The sequence below is a fragment of the Anomaloglossus baeobatrachus genome, chromosome 7, assembly GCF_048569485.1.
Source record: "Anomaloglossus baeobatrachus isolate aAnoBae1 chromosome 7, aAnoBae1.hap1, whole genome shotgun sequence".
In the NCBI taxonomy this organism is placed as follows: Eukaryota; Metazoa; Chordata; class Amphibia; order Anura; family Aromobatidae; genus Anomaloglossus; species Anomaloglossus baeobatrachus.
Window position 1 is genome coordinate 115,311,837 of NC_134359.1, and position 16,153 is coordinate 115,327,989.

Genomic DNA, 16,153 nt, shown 5'->3' on the forward strand with positions numbered 1-16,153 from the left:
CAACCGCGACCTTAAATATAACGTACCAGGAACTGGAACCGCATCTCCGTCGTCACTCCGGGAAACAAAAAGGTGAAGATGTGGGACGAGGGATCCGTAAGATCAATGCAACAGCGACCTCCAAGACGTCGCCGGAACCAGAATCGCATCAGCGCTTCCTTCCCAGCTTCAACGAGTTGATCCAGTCTTCCGCCTCCGCAGGAGAGGTGAACAACAGGGAACGATCCTGATGAACCACTCTAAGACGAGCTGGAAGATCATGGAGTAGACTATCTGGTGCTCCCTGAGACGTCTCTTCACTTGGATGAAAGATGCTCTCGTTTTCTGGAGGGACGCAGAGAAGTCGGGGAAGATCGATATGGAGGCATTCTTATGTGATATCGGACCCTTGCGTCTCGCAGCACTCAGGATCGCATCTCTATCTCTGCTGCTCAGTAGTCGAGCTAGGAGGGATCTGGGTTGCGCTCCCGGGGGAGGAGGTTTAGCCGGCACTCGGTGGGCTCTTTCTATGGCGTAAGCCGCAGATAGCGTCGCGTCAGGGAAGGTTTTCGAGAGCCATGTTTCCATGAACTTACATGGGTCGCTCCCCTCCGTTCTCTCCGGCATCCCTAGGATTCTTAAATTGTTGCGACGCAGATGATTCTCCAAGTCATCAGCCCTCTGTGCCCAATTGTTCGCCGCTCGTTCCAGGGAGGTTAATCTACCGGGCGTCGCTCTTGCGTTGTCCTCCAGCGTGGAGATCCTCTGTTCTGTCTCCTTTACCCGCTCCCGGATATTTTGTAGATCCAGCCTGAGGAGACCCACATCTATCTTTACCTCCTCAATTTTGCCCGTCAGTGACACTTTTGAGTCCTGGATCGCTGCAAGGAGCTGTGTCGTGACTTGTTGCAAGGTCATCTCCTGTGATCCCTTGGGTCTGGCCTCCACATCCTCCTCCTCCTCCTCCTCCCTCTCACTGGCTTCCCGCGCTGCCTGCCTGCCAGCTCCATCTTGCTGGGGGTCCCGAGCAAATTTCTTCAGCTTCTCGGCTGCCGCCGCGCTGCGTCCCCTGCTCATATTACCGATCAGAATGGTCACCGCACCAAGGGTATTCTGGAGGTGTATTTGGACACCGATTTCGGCAGGATTAATATAAGATATCAGCGTTGGACAGCGGAGCTGCTCTCAAGTGCGACCGCTCATGCTGCCCGCTGGCCACACACCCCTCCTCTTTTTAAATTCAAGTGTCCGCGCGAACTCCCCGGGTCCAGAGACCCCTCGAGCCACCGTGGCTCTGGATCCGAGCTGCTCGGCCGCTGGCACGGGGACGATACAGGAGGTTGTATATAGATTTACACAGCATGTAGAGGGGAAAAAGTGTCTCAGGAAGGGCACGACAAACAGAAAATAGGAAAAAAAGGAAAGCACGTGAAGAAGATAGAAGGATAGAAGCTGAGCTGGTAGGGACAATGAAGATAGCAGCACCTTTGATAAACAAAGAGCACACATCCAGCCTGTATTACTGGGACAGACAATCCCACATGAGAAAGTCTGAAAGGTGCTTCAGGCAGCAAACTGCATATCAGGGGGACTAAAAATGATAAGGGAATGAAGATTGTAGCTGGAAACATACTGCAATTTTAGTATCTAAAGGTAAACACTAATACATGTAAAAAAAAAAAACACTTTTCCATATCTAGATCTTTAAATTGTGCAATTTATTAAAGCTGAATGCCCTAATAAATTAATACTTCTTAATCTTGTTTTCTAATATATACAGTATTTTATTTCGTTTTTAATTGGTTAACATAACAAAGAGTTTTTAACAGCGCTTGGTCCTGATTATCTTCTAGTGTAAATGGAACTGAAAGGGAACCTGTCATGTAAAAAGAAAACATTAACCTGCAGATATGGGGTTAATCTGGAGGTTAACAGCATTCTGAACCTGCCTGGCTCTACTCCTGAGCCGGCTGTCAGTCAGTGTAGGGGGCAGGTACAGCCGCTGCTTACTTTACACTGAGTGGAGACTGAACCCGCGCTAGCGCCGCCCCTATGACTGAAAGACAAATGCTGACTACGGATTAAAGTTAATTTCCTCCAAGTTGTGGGGCTCTCAGTGCAGCTGCCGAGCAGGTTCAGAACGCTATTAACCAGCACTTTAACCCCATATCTGTAGGGTAATAGCATTTTTATACATGACAGGTTCACTTTAAGCCCTGCTTTGCCTTCTGTAGAATTGGATGAATTCATGTTACAATGACATGTCCTATTCTCTGTCTGATTAGTATGGTGAGTAAAGGCCCTATCACACACACAGATAAATCTGTGGCAGATCTGTGGCAGATCTGTGGCAGATCTGTGGCAGATCTGTGGCAGATCTGTGGCAGATCTGTGGCAGATCTGTGGCAGATCTGTGGCAGATCTGTGGCAGCAGTGAAATTGTGGCAATCAGTGCCAGGTTTGTTGCTGTGTACAAATGGACAATATGTCCATGATTTCACTGCAACCACAGATCTGCCAAAGATTTATCTGTGTGTGTGACAGGGCCTTTAGACTAATTTGATGACATGATTTGTGAGACATTTGCTGTCGCATAAATATAGATATTGTAAACCTGCCCTTACAGTGCTAGATTATGGTGAACAAGCATTCTTAAAGACGTTCGTTTCATTATTTTGCATTGCAATCAGACTACCAATGCATCCAATGCACAAAAATCATGTTTCTCAGCGGTGCTTTATTCTATGTAAACAGTCGAGGACAATGGCAGCCTATGTGCACTTAAAGGAATCTGTCACCAGGTTTTCTCACCTAATCTGAGAGCAGCATAACGTAGGGGCAGAGATCCTCATTCCAGTAATATGTCACTTACTGTAGTTTTGATAAAATCACTGTTTAATGATCAGCAGTAGATTATCATTAGAGGACTACTTGGTGTGCTGCAGGTAGTCCAACATATTCATGAACTTTGTATAACTGCTAGATGTGCAGCAGAGAAAATGTTGCTTTTATCAAAATGACAGCAAACAACTCAGTAAGTGACACATCGCTGGGATCAGGGTTTCTGTCAATACATCATGCTGCTATCAGATGGGGGAGCGAAAACCTGGCGACAGATTCCCTTAAATCATCTATTACAGATCACTCAGTGCGCATAGTTTACTGCCATCTGCCTGTGTAACAGACATTTAAATGACCACCAATGGTTTACTGATTGTCAATTGTATTGTGTTAATGAATGGTCCATATTAGTGGACCCTAAGCAATGTTTGTAAAGATGTATGGGCCATAAAGTAAATCACCTAATTTTCTCCATTCTGTTGTAGTTCCATCAGGAAAATCTTACACAGTAGCCATCATTAAACCTGATGCTGTTGCTCATGGAAAGGCAGATGAAATCATCATGAAGGTGAGGACATTATGTAATGTCCATTGATGGACCTGCCTGCTATATGATATGTAGGTTTCTCATATTCTGTTGTCATATTCACTGCTCACTGATACTGGGGAATGGAGGCCAATCTGTTTACAGGTTGTGAATTTTTACCTGGAGTTACACAATTACCATACTGCATCTCGCACTTTTTCAGATACAAGAAGCCGGGTTTGAAATCTTGGCCAGTGAAGAAAGAACAATGACGGAGTCTGAAGCCAGAGACTTTTATAAACACAGAGCGGGAGAGGTAAGACACGTTCTTCACACGGCAAGTCATAAAGACTATGCACTTACACTATATAAGGCTGAGTTCACATGTCCTGTAATCATCTGCTAGCATGGATCCTGCAGAGATGCGTCAGAAAAAGATGTCTGCCGGATCCATTTTTTTTTTTAACATGGGAGTCTATGGAGACCGGATCCGTTCACAGATTTCTGAAATGGATCCTGCAAGAAAAAAACAGATCCTTTACAAATGCAAGAATAACGGATGGCTAAATAGCAGTCCTTTAACGGATCCGTTCTCCATAGACTCCCGTGTTTAAGAAAACTGATCCGGCAGACATCAGTTATATAACAACAGACAAAGGAGTTGTGTTTGTAGAACTTTTGCGAGAAACAGAACTCTGTAGAATCCGTTCCAATGGATGATTACAGGACATGTGAACTCAGCCTTACAACATTAGCAGATCACAACCGCTCTGATGAGGCAGGGACCTATCACTAAAGGCCCCGTTACACGGGACGATATATTGTGCGATCACATGTGCAATCGCACCTGCCCCCGTCGTTTGTTGCCTGTGGCGCACAAAGTCATTTACCCCCGTCACACGTACTTACCTCCCGAACAACCTCGCTGAGGGAGGCGAACAACCTCTTCCTGAAGGGAGAGGGACGTTCGGCATCACAGCGACGTCACACAGCGGCCAGCCAGTAGAAGTGGAGGGGCGGAGATGAGCGGGACGTAACATCCCAACCACCTCCTTCTGCCGCATTGCCGGCGGGACGCAGGTACGCTGTGTTCGTTGTTCCCGGGGTGTCACACGGAGTGATGTGTGCTGCCTCGGGAACGACAAACAACCTGCAACCAGGAATGTGACCGACATTATGAAAATGAACGACGTGTAAACGAGCAACGATAAGGTGAGTATTTTTGCTCGTTAACAGTCATTCGTAACTGTCACGCTATGATATCTCGAACGATGCCGGATGTGCGTCACGGAATCCGTGACCCCGACGACATATCACCCGATATATCGTAGCGTGTGACGCCGCCTTTACACTGCCTGCAGGGTGTACTTGACTCTCTGTATGTGCCATGTAGATTGGTTTGTAGACTAGAAGTCTTATTATGTTTGTAACTACTGATAGCAGGCTTAGGCCCTGTCACACATACAACGGGGGCAGGGGGCGCCTCAGGGGGTGTAGTCGGGTCCCCTCGCCTTGTGGGCCGCAGGCTGAACCCCGGCCCGGCCGTTACTTGCAAAACAGGTGTGTTGTTGGGGCAGAGTGTGGATGCATGGGGCCCATTCATGACAGCGTTCTTTCTGTGCTCTCCAGCTCCTTCTTCACTTTCAGGAAAGACAATTGCAGGCAGCGGGTAAACCAAACAGCGATTTATTAAACAAAGCTTCCATCTTTCTGTTTGCAGCAGGCTTACTTTAGTACGTTACAAGTTACAAGTCCTTTTCTACGAAAACGGTTCCTTTTTCTCTACGGTCACTTTCCTTTGCCTGCAGGGGACATACGTTAACCCCCTAGTAGCTGCGCTCTAACCCGGATTTACTGTAGGGCAGATCCAGCACACACTATCGGCTCTGGATAAGTTCTCACCTCTCCACTTCTTTGTCAGGGCACTAACCTTCGCCTGCAGGGGCCACTTGTTATCCCCCTGATAGCTGCACTGCACTGTAGTACACACTACCGGCTTTGGGACTAGTCTTGACTCCTCCACTTCTTCTGCCACTGCAGCACTTCCACACTCTGCCCCATCACCTCAGACTTCTTTCTCCAGTCACATCTCACTGCACACTGGACTCTGCATTCAGAGCCCTTCCTTCCCCACCTAAGCTGCCCTGCCCCTTCCTTCCCTGCCACTGTTACCAGGGGAACCACTGCTCTACACTGGCACCTAGTGGGGAAACAGTTTATGACAGGTAACATTTTACCATCAACATTTACAATTTGCCACCATACTACTGTGGCGTCTTCAGGGGGGGAAAAAACGCTCCTTCACTACCAGGGGTCCGACAACCCCTTACATTCCTCCCCTCTTTAACCTCAGCCTCCTGGCGAGGTTCGTACCTGCAAAACAACACATGTAGGAAAACACAATACTTAAAACACACAGACTGGCACACAAGTTTGGTGCCCGGAGTCCCTCCAGGGAAGCTCCCGGTCTTAGTCGCACATCTGCCCGGAGGCCCTCCTCAGGCGCTCCCGGTCTTAGCTGACCTTCTGCCCAGAGGCTATTTCCAAGCGCTCCCGGTCTTTGGGTGGGCAGAAAACAACAGGACAACAAGATTCCTTCTTAACAGTCACGGAAGGAGTTTACGCACAGTTCTGCATTAAGCGCCTCCCGGGTTCAGTACTTTTAACGTTACTGTAACTGGAAACATTCACCGGCTTTCAACAGTACCGGTTTTCAACGGCAAACAAATCACTCTCTTCCGGACGATTACCTCTGGTTCTGGGATATCTTGCCAGTACGGGGCCTTAACTACTGAGGGGGGCAGAGGGCCTACCTTAACAGACGCGGGCGCCTCCGGAATCTGTACGGATGCTCCTGGTGGCCCGCTCCCCAGAGTCAGCCGGGACTTGTAGGTGGCCCGGACTTCCGTCGTCGTTTCCCCGGTAACGGCGTCCCATGAGGTAAAAAACGTGACCTTCGCTGGTTTCTCCGAGACTCCAGTCACGGCCGGTATCATGCTTGCCGGCAACGTGATGGTGGGTAACTCTCCCACCGAGCTCTCCATCGGACATACTCTTCCGCGTCCTACGGGCACCAGCGCGCCCGCTACGGCTTGCTTGTCTGTCCTGGCCTCCATTTTGTGTAGCACAGGTAACTGGAACTGTTGCTTCTGCTGCTGGGATTGCAATGGCGCCGGGGAAGGTGGAGGCGGTTCTTCTTTTCCCGGTTTAGCACACACTCCGCCCCCGGCTTCACCCACCAGGTCTGCATAGCGTTGGCGACGCCTTTTCTTTCTTGCGGCGCCGCCCACGTCTCTAGACCTCTGCAGCTTCTTGGGGCAAGTACCTCCCCTCTTTGGGCGGCGCACTCCGGGCTTCTTTCTCCAAGGCCAGCCCAGTGCTTTTCGTTTGGCGCCAACTTTTCGCGCCTCCACTGAGTCCATGAGAACGGCCGCCATCTTGCCGCCATCTTGTGGCCCGTTCAGCACGTCAGGCACCACTTGATCTTCCTTACAGTCTCTGGTCGGGGTTTCTTGCATGCAGGCTTGATCCTGCCGACTACGCCAGAATGTAACGGGGGCAGGGGGCGCCTCAGGGGGTGTAGTCGGGTCCCCTCGCCTTGTGGGCCGCAGGCTGAACCCCGGCCCGGCCGTTACTTGCAAAACAGGTGTGTTGTTGGGGCAGAGTGTGGATGCATGGGGCCCATTCATGACAGCGTTCTTTCTGTGCTCTCCAGCTCCTTATTCACTTTCAGGAAAGAGACAATTGCAGGCAGCGGGTAAACCAAACACCGATTTATTAAACAAAGCTTCCATCTTTCTGTGTGCAGCAGGCTTACTTTAGTACGTTACAAGTTACAAGTCCTTTTCTACGAAAACGGTTCCTTTTTCTCTACGGTCACTTTCCTTTGCCTGCAGGGGACATACGTTAACCCCCTAGTAGCTGCGCTCTAACCCGGATTCACTGTAGGGCAGATCCAGCACACTCTACCGGCTCTGGATAAGTTCTCACCTCTCCACTTCTTTGTCAGGGCACTAACCTTCGCCTGCAGGGGCCACTTGTTATCCCCCTGATAGCTGCACTGCACTGTAGTACACACTACCGGCTTTGGGACTAGTCTTGACTCTTCCACTTCTTCTGCCACTGCAGCACTTCCACACTCTGCCCCATCACCTCAGACTTCTTTCTCCAGTCACATCTCACTGCACACTGGACTCTGCATTCAGAGCCCTTCCTTCCCCACCTAGGCTGCCCTGCCCCTTCCTTCCCTGCCACTGTTACCAGGGGAACGACTGCTCTACACTGGCACCTAGTGGGGAAACAGTTTATGACAGGTAACATTTTACCATCAACATTTACAATTTGCCACCATACTACTGTGGCGTCTTCAGGGGGGGAAAAAACGCTCCTTCACTACCAGGGGTCCGACAACCCCTTACACACACACAGATAAATCTTTGGCAGATCTGTGGTTGCAGTGAAATCATGGACATATTGTTCCATTTGTACACAGCCACAAACCTGGCACTGATTGTCCACGATTTCACTGCTGCCACAGATCTGCCGCAGATTTATCTCTGTGTGTGACAGGGCCTTTAGTCAATTTATCAGCACCAACTTCAGTGTTGACGATGGATGAAGGAAAGAGACATGAGAAGCTGAATGTGTCCACATTGTAGCTTTGCAGTGGAAGCCCTGCTGTTGTATCACTGCTCTGAGCAGTATTGCCTTCTGCAGTTTTCCTGTGCTGTGACCTGTACACATGATGACATCATTATGTGCTTGTTTTTACTGTCCTATGATATCACTGTGTGCATGGTGCCATTTGTGTGCTATCTTATTAGTGATAATTACTGTACTGTAACATCATTAGTTTTTATAAGACTTCCTTCACAAGTCTGTGTTACCAGAATATGTGGTATCCGTTTTTTTGTACCTATTATAACCTATAGGCTTGCTCCAGCACGGATGACAAGGGCCAATAGAAGTCTATGGGTCCATGAAAAACACATACAGCACGCGGACCATTTAATCAAAGTCCAATATGGTGCTCCTTCCTTTCTGATCTTTGTACTGTGCTGTAAAAATAGTTTTCAACCACATATGTGGTATTTCATGTACTCAGGAGAAATTGAAGAACAAATTTTATCGGTAATTTTCTCACATTACCCCTTTTAAAAATTAAAAACTTGGGGCCAGAGTAACATATGTTAATATGTTATATACTTCTGTGAGATGCCTGAGGGTTAAAAATGCTCACTAATCCCCTAGTTGAATTCCTTGAGAGGTGTAGTTTCCAAAATGGGGTTACTTGTGGGGGTTTCTGCTGTTTTGGCATGTCTAGGGATCTTCAAATGTGACATAATCTTCACAATCTATTTCAGCCAAAATGGCTCTCTTTCACTTTCAAGCCCTGCCGTGCACCAAAACAGTAGTTTTCCACCATATGGGGTATTGGCATACTCAGGAAAAATTGCACAAAAAAGTGTCTGGTACATTTTTCCCGTTAATACTTGTGAAAAAAAATTGGGGCTAAAGTAATATTTTTGTGGAAAAAATGAGATTTTGCTTTTATTTTCCCAGCTCAATGTTATAAAATTCTGTTAAGCACCTGGAGGTTCAAGCGGCTCACCACACATCCAGATAAATTCCTCAAAGGGTTTGGTTTCCTAAAGGGGTCATTTGTTGGGGCACTGCCCTGTTGTGGACAAAGAGCAGTATCAACTCCAAACATAAGGTGCATAGAGCAATACACCTGGGTATTTCTATCATTTATCCTTTGAATACATACTGTTCCTCCTTGCTTTTTTATTTAGAAGGATTTTCTCATGTTAAACTGCCTATAACTCTAGTTATTATTATTATTTTTTTTATGTTTTTAGTGTTCGATTAAATTACACCTCTTGTGAACAGAGCTAGTGAACATTCTTACCATAGATCCTTGCGTGAGCACTCTTACCATAGATCCTTGTGTGAGCACTCTTACCATAGAGCCTTGTGTGAGCACTCTTACCATAGAGCCTTGTGTGAGCACTCTTACCATAGATCCTTGTGTGAGCACTCTTACCATAGAGCCTTGTGTGAGCACTCTTACCATAGAGCCTTGTGTGAGCACTCTTACCATAGAGCCTTGTGTGAGCACTCGTACCATAGAGCCTTGTGTGAGCACTCGTACCATAGATCCTTGTATGAGCACTCTTACCATAGAGCCTTGTGTGAGCACTCTTACCATAGATCCTTGTGTGAGCACTCTTACCATAGATCCTTGTGTGAGCACTCTTACCATAGATCCTTGTGTGAGCACTCTTACCATAGAGCCTTGTGTGAGCACTCTTACCATAGAGCCTTGTGTGAGCACTCTTACCATAGATCCTTGTGTGAGCACTCTTACCATAGATCCTTGTGTGAGCACTCTTACAATAGGTCCTTGTGTGAGCACTCTTACCATAGATCCTTGTGTGAGCACTCTTACCATAGAGCCTTGTGTGAGCACTCTTACCATAGATCCTTGTGTGAGCACTCTTACCATAGCTCCTTGTGTGAGCACTCTTACCATGGATTCTTGTGTGAGCACTCTTACCATAGAGCCTTGTGTGAGCACTCTTACCATAGATCCTTGTGTGAGCACTCTTACCATAGATCATTGTGTGAGCACTCTTACCATAGATCCTTGTGTGAGCACTCTTACAATAGGTCCTTGTGTGAGCACTCTTACCATAGATCCTTGTGTGAGCACTCTTACCATAGATCCTTGTGTGAGCACTCTTACCATAGATCCTTGTGTGAGCACTCTTACCATAGATCCTTGTGTGAGCACTCTTACCATAGATCCTTGTGTGAGCACTCTTACCATAGATCCTTGTGTGAGCACTCTTACCATAGATCCTTGTGTGAGCACTCTTACCATAGAGCCTTGTGTGAGCACTCTTACCATAGATCCTTGTGTGAGCACTCTTACCATAGATCATTGTGTGAGCACTCTTACCATAGATCCTTGTGTGAGCACTCTTACCATAGATCCCTGTGTATTACTTAGAGACCTATGGCACATAAGGCGGACTATATTCATCATAAGCTTTTGGTTCTGTGAACGCTGTGCTGAAGATAGTCACGGTGAGGAACCATTCTTAGTTTCGCTATTGCGCCCCATTGTTCTGTTTTATACCACTGACCTCATATACATTGTATTTTGTAGTCTTATTACTAGTTTTCTGTGATACTTTTATCCTTTTAAGTAATATACCAAGAAAAGACCAATACCATATCACCAAATTTGCTAAGTAAGCATTATGGATTTGAAATATATTGGTAAATACACAGCTTCTCTGCTATAATACCATACATTTCTGTGATAATTGTACTATGTGCAGCAGCTTTGAGAAGTTAGAGATAAAAATGAAAATATTTTCCCTAAAATATTTCAATGAAACATAATCATCTGCATTTCCTAGAATGCATGCCAAATAAAAGCACTGTAATGTCACTAAAAATGTTGTTACTTTTATAACATTCTCCTTCTATTTCCGGGATATTTGCTTGGCAGGAGAAGTTCCTGGAGCTGGCGCAGTTCATGTCCAGTGGTCCAAGTCATGTGTTGATTATTTCTAAATCAGGAGAGGAAGATGTGATCCCTACATGGAGGGAATTCATAGGTCCAACTGATGTGGAAGTTGCCAGGAAAGAAAAACCTGAAAGGTGAGTTAATGGTAAATATATTGGCTCATTCAACTTGATGTTTGAGCTGTTAAAGAGGTTGTCCCCTACTTTTACATTCATGGCCTATCCTTAGGATAGGTCATCAATGTCTGATCGGCCAAGGTCCGACACCCGACTCCACAACCGATCATCTGTTCTCGGTCCTGTTGGCGGCAGCAGTCAGCCAGAAATGCTCAGTTCCGGAGCTGCTCTGTCTTCTGATAATGGTCATATACGCCTCCTATTGATTTGAATGGGAGTCTGATATGCAGTACCCGACCTTGGCCACTATCAGAAGACAGAGCAGCTCCGGAACTGAGCATTTCTGTCTGCCTGCTGCCGCAGCCGGCATCGAGAACAGCTGATTGGCGGGGGTGCCAGGTGTCGGATCCCGGCCAATCAGACATTGATGACCTATCCTAAGTATAGGCCATCAATGTAAAAGTAGTAGACAACTCCTTTAAGGATTTGTCCTCCCTTTCTGTGTAAAGTTCTATCAGACATAACCGTTACACAACATAGACTCGATTATTTAGGAAACATGTTAAAGTTCCTTTACTGTAACAGAATTTTATTTTTGTCTGCATAAATTTCATGATGATGCAAGAAAATACTATTTCCTTTGAAGATTAATGTCAGTTACTTTGTTACTGTGAGTGGTTTAATTAACTACGAAGAAAAGAAAAACTCCAGATTACCATATAACTCTGTGCAACAGGACTAGGCGTGCTCGTGATCCATCAGAAGGCCAAGCTGCAGTCAATCGTAGTCAAAGGAGGGTTGGATCCAGCATCAAAAACTCCATAGTTAAAAATTCAGCTGTATTGAAAATATATATAAAATATAAAAAAGGCGTATATATTTTTAGCAGAGGGATGGGGCAAAGTGCAGAAACACCTGACGCGTTTGACCTATGACTAAGGACTGCTTTTAAATTCACTGTCCTTAACGCGTAAGGTGTTTCATGCACTTTGCCCCATCCCTCTGCTAAAAATATATACGCTTTTTGTATATTTTATATATATTTTCAATAAAGCTGAATTTTTAACTATGATTTTTTCGATGCTGGATCCAACCCTCCTTTGACTTTAATTAATTACATCTACATTATGAAAAGCCTATTATTCATAAGCTTAATATATATATATGTACACAAGTATGTATTTAAAAGTTGGATAGGTAAAAAAAGAAATATGTTGTTTCTCCTAGTCTGCGAGCTCAGTACGGCACTGAAGTCCTGTATAATGCGGTCCATGGAAGTAATGACAGAGAACAGGCCAGCAGGGAGTTGGCGTTCTTCTTCCCAAGTTTTAAACTTCAGCAGCAACACACAGAGGAATCAGCCTCCAAAACGCCAGAAAGGACTTTGGCATTGATCAGACCTGATGTTCTGAGGGACAGAAAAGGTAGGAGTGTAGTACCTCATCTTCAATGTGCTGAAACACAAAGTAATAATCATAATGACAATTATTAATTTATTATAACACATTAATTATTGCCATTATGATTATGATTTAATCTCTTGTGGGGTAAATGTATTCGTCTTGTATTACAGTTGAACACAAGAAAGTACCATGCCTTCTATTGTCGAGAAACACTAGATGTAGTAATTTCACGTTAATCCCAAGATCTACCCTAATTTTATTTTTTCTGATATTTGATCCTTTCTTATTAAAGATTAGGGGGTTTGTTTGTTTTTTAATTTTGGGAGTGTGGAATGTGCTTTTTCTAAGCTAGACTAATGTCTCTGAACTATCTGGTCAATTCTGTGTATAAAGGGGATCCTATATTTTTATTCTGCCTCAAAATCCATAAATTACTCAGGTGTCCTCCATCCACTAATATTACCTTGGTTACGGGGAACTTAAGCTTTCACCGTAAAGAATCTACATGTCTGAAGAAGTGCAGTAGGGTATGTATTGGCCTCTCCCATGTGCAAAAAATGTCGTCTATAAATCTACACCAGCTTTTTGTACGTTGTGCAAATAATATAAGCAAGTGGATTTAGTTCTCTACAAGCTCTTACATATGATAATTTGTATATTGGGGGCACATCTGAGCCCATCGCAATTCTAAAATAATATAAAAAAATCAGAAATAGGAAATAAATGTCATGTAAGACAACCATGGGCACATTTGTGTCATTCGAGTACTCTCCATATGTACGTGTGTGCAGTCGGTGTGACATCCGTGTGACACGTACCAGAAAAAAACGCATGACATTGATAGAATTGTTTTTTATGTGTTAAAGATGTGCAAAGATTGATAGAAAGATAGATAGATAGATAGATAGATAGATAGAGCTACCGTTATTAGCCAAATAATTAAATAATTAATAGTGATGAGCGAATACTAAATATTTGGGTTCGGATTATTCGTACTGATACTATTCCAATGTTCGTCACAAATAACGAACCTAATGCAAGTCCATGGGGAACCGAAGCATTTTTCTTGAAGATGTCCCAGAAAAGTGCTTGGTTCCCCATTGACTTGCATTAGGTATGAATACTGGAATACTACTAGTAACAATAAGGACAATTATCCAGCTCATCTATCTATAATCTTTGCACATCTTTAATCATTTAAGAGTCAGTAATTATATGAATGCATTTAATTCCAGTCCATGTCACAAGGATGGCACACAGTCACGCGGATGTCATCTGTGTGCTGTGTGTGTCTTTCACTGACCCATAGACGTTTGCCCCTTATCATCCATGCTGACGCTAAGAAATGGACATGTCTCCTTGTGAATTACACAGACAAAGTGTGAAAACATGGAGGTGAGTAAATCAACACAGATTTTAATCGGTATGCGTGTGACTGTGTCTCCAGTACGTGTGAAAACGGCCACCGCATGTATCGGAAACATTGACATGTTAAGGGGCCTAAAGGTGTAAGGGCCTTTTCTAATACTATTGACAATGAGAAAAGGAAAAAATTGATCATGCCACAATTGGGCGGTAGGGGTGATTCTCAAGTGTTTTATATACCTTTAATAAGTAAAATACAGGACACTGGTGTCATTTATGATTCATTCACCAAAAACTAGACTATTTTGATCTTCTTTTATTAATGTCTAATATCTTTTTTTTATTGAAAACACTGGATCGCGATTTAGTTTCATATACGTCTGAGTATTAGACAATTGGTGATTTATTTCCTTTACATAACTGATTTTGTCCATCGCCACAATGGATCTGCCTTTATTAGCCAGTTTCAAAATTTTATTGCCATCATCCACTATTGAGCGTAGTGCCTATACAAGTTTAAGGTACTTCACCCTTTCTTGTCTCATCCATAACTGCTCTTATATCCATTTTCTCCAACTGTACGAAAGTTTGGACTGGGTGATAACATTTTGGGATGACGAGGTAGCCAATGAATTTTTCAATCTTAAGGCCTAGTCACACACAACGACTTACCAGCGATCCCGACAACGATACCACCTGATAAGGATCGCTGGTAAGTCGCTGGGAGGTCGCTGGTGAGATGTCACACAGTTAGACCTTACCAACGACGCAGTAACGATCAGTGACCTGTATAACGATCTCAGCGGGCGTTGGGACCATGTTTGGAGATCGTTGGTAGGTGTCAAACACAGCGATGCGTCCTGCCCAGCAGGACATCGCCTTTGAAGAAAATGGTCTGGACCATTTGGCAACGACTGGCGATCTCACAGCAAGGACCTGATCGCTGGTAGGTGTCACACATAACGAGATTGCTGGCGAGATCATTGCTGTGTCATAGAAACTGTGACTCAGCAACAATCTCGTTAGCAATCTCGTTCTATGTGACGGGGCCTTTAATCCCAAACTTTTTAATTGCAATATTTTGTTATTTGAAGTAACATTTCTGTTATGCCTCATTTACTGCCATAAATCTTTTAACCTTAAGATTCTCTGAAAAACAAGTTCAATTTGGATGGTGTTAAATGACACGTGATACGTTCCTCACTAAGGCCCCTTTCACATTGCATTTCGATCTTTGTTCAGTGGTTACATCCAAACTCCCCACAAAACGGGTTTTGGACATATGTGGCAATGAGGCCAGTGACTATAATGGTGCAGACGAAGTCACCGTGTGCTCTGTCATGCACTATTTTCATGAGTATATGCTTACTGGAGATGGAGACTAGAGATGAGCGAACCAGTCCCGGTTCGGCTCGAGGTCGGTTCGCCGAACGGAGGTCTCGTTCGAGTTCGGTTCGTCGACCGCTCGACGAACCGAACTCGAACCGCATAGGAAACAATGGCAGGCAACCACAAACACATAAAAACACCTACAAAACACCCTCAAAGGTGTCCAAAAGGTGACAAACAACTCACAACACAACACAAACACATGGGAAAGTGAAAAAAACATATACTCATGCGAAAACAAAGGAGCTGGACAAGGAAAAAGAGGAGGAGACACAGATATGAGTATATGCAAGGGAACGTCGATGCCATTACTGAGCAACTTGAGCCCTGCTCATTTTAGGCTTCCAATCTGGATAAATTGCCTGAGCTCGCCACGTACGCCTTGGGGATCTTGTTGTGTCCTGCAGCCAGCGTTCTCTCGGAACCTGTCTTCAGTGCTGCTGGGGGTCTGCTGGCAGATAAGCACACGTGTCTGTCCACTGACAATGTGGACATGGCTCTTAGAGGACTTTTCTTCCCCTGGGTCAGCCAGGGGACGGGAAAGGCACGCATATTTTTGAGAGTGCTTCATGCAAAGCATCTTTTCCTTTTTCAAAAGGGGGGTCAACTGATGCCAGTCAAGTGGGGTGTGTGTGGCACAATTAGTGGCAACGAGGGAGACTGTGGTTGGAGTCCCCTCGCTGTGTTTCTAAAAGAACCAAGATGAACAAGTCATGGCTCTCAGAGGACTTTTCTTCCCCTGGGTCAGCCAGGGGACGGGAAAGGCACGCGTATTTTTGAGAGTGCTTCATGCAAAGCATCTTTTTCTTTTTCAAAAGGGGGGTCAACTGATGCCAGTCAAGTGGGGTGTGTGTGGCACAATTAGTGGCAACGAGGGAGACTGTGGTTGGAGTCCCCTCGCTATGTTTTACATGATTTTCGAAGGGCATGACATGCCTAAGAGGTTGAGTTTCATCATCTGCAACTTGTTGGCAACAGAAAGGCTGCCTTTACA

At 45.1% G+C, this 16,153-nt stretch overlaps 1 protein-coding gene across 2 annotated transcripts in view; it reads left to right on the forward strand.

The window, feature by feature from the left end:
• NME9 (NME/NM23 family member 9) overlaps positions 1–16,153 on the forward strand; it is a 109,535-nt gene that overhangs the window by 57,551 nt on the left and 35,831 nt on the right. For both annotated transcript variants that reach the window (XM_075317600.1, XM_075317601.1), the window contains exons 7-10: positions 3,306–3,388; positions 3,570–3,662; positions 10,869–11,020; positions 12,230–12,426. In XM_075317600.1, coding sequence (XP_075173715.1) covers positions 3,306–3,388; positions 3,570–3,662; positions 10,869–11,020; positions 12,230–12,426 — 525 coding nt within the window. The remainder of the gene's footprint in view (positions 1–3,305; positions 3,389–3,569; positions 3,663–10,868; positions 11,021–12,229; positions 12,427–16,153) is intronic.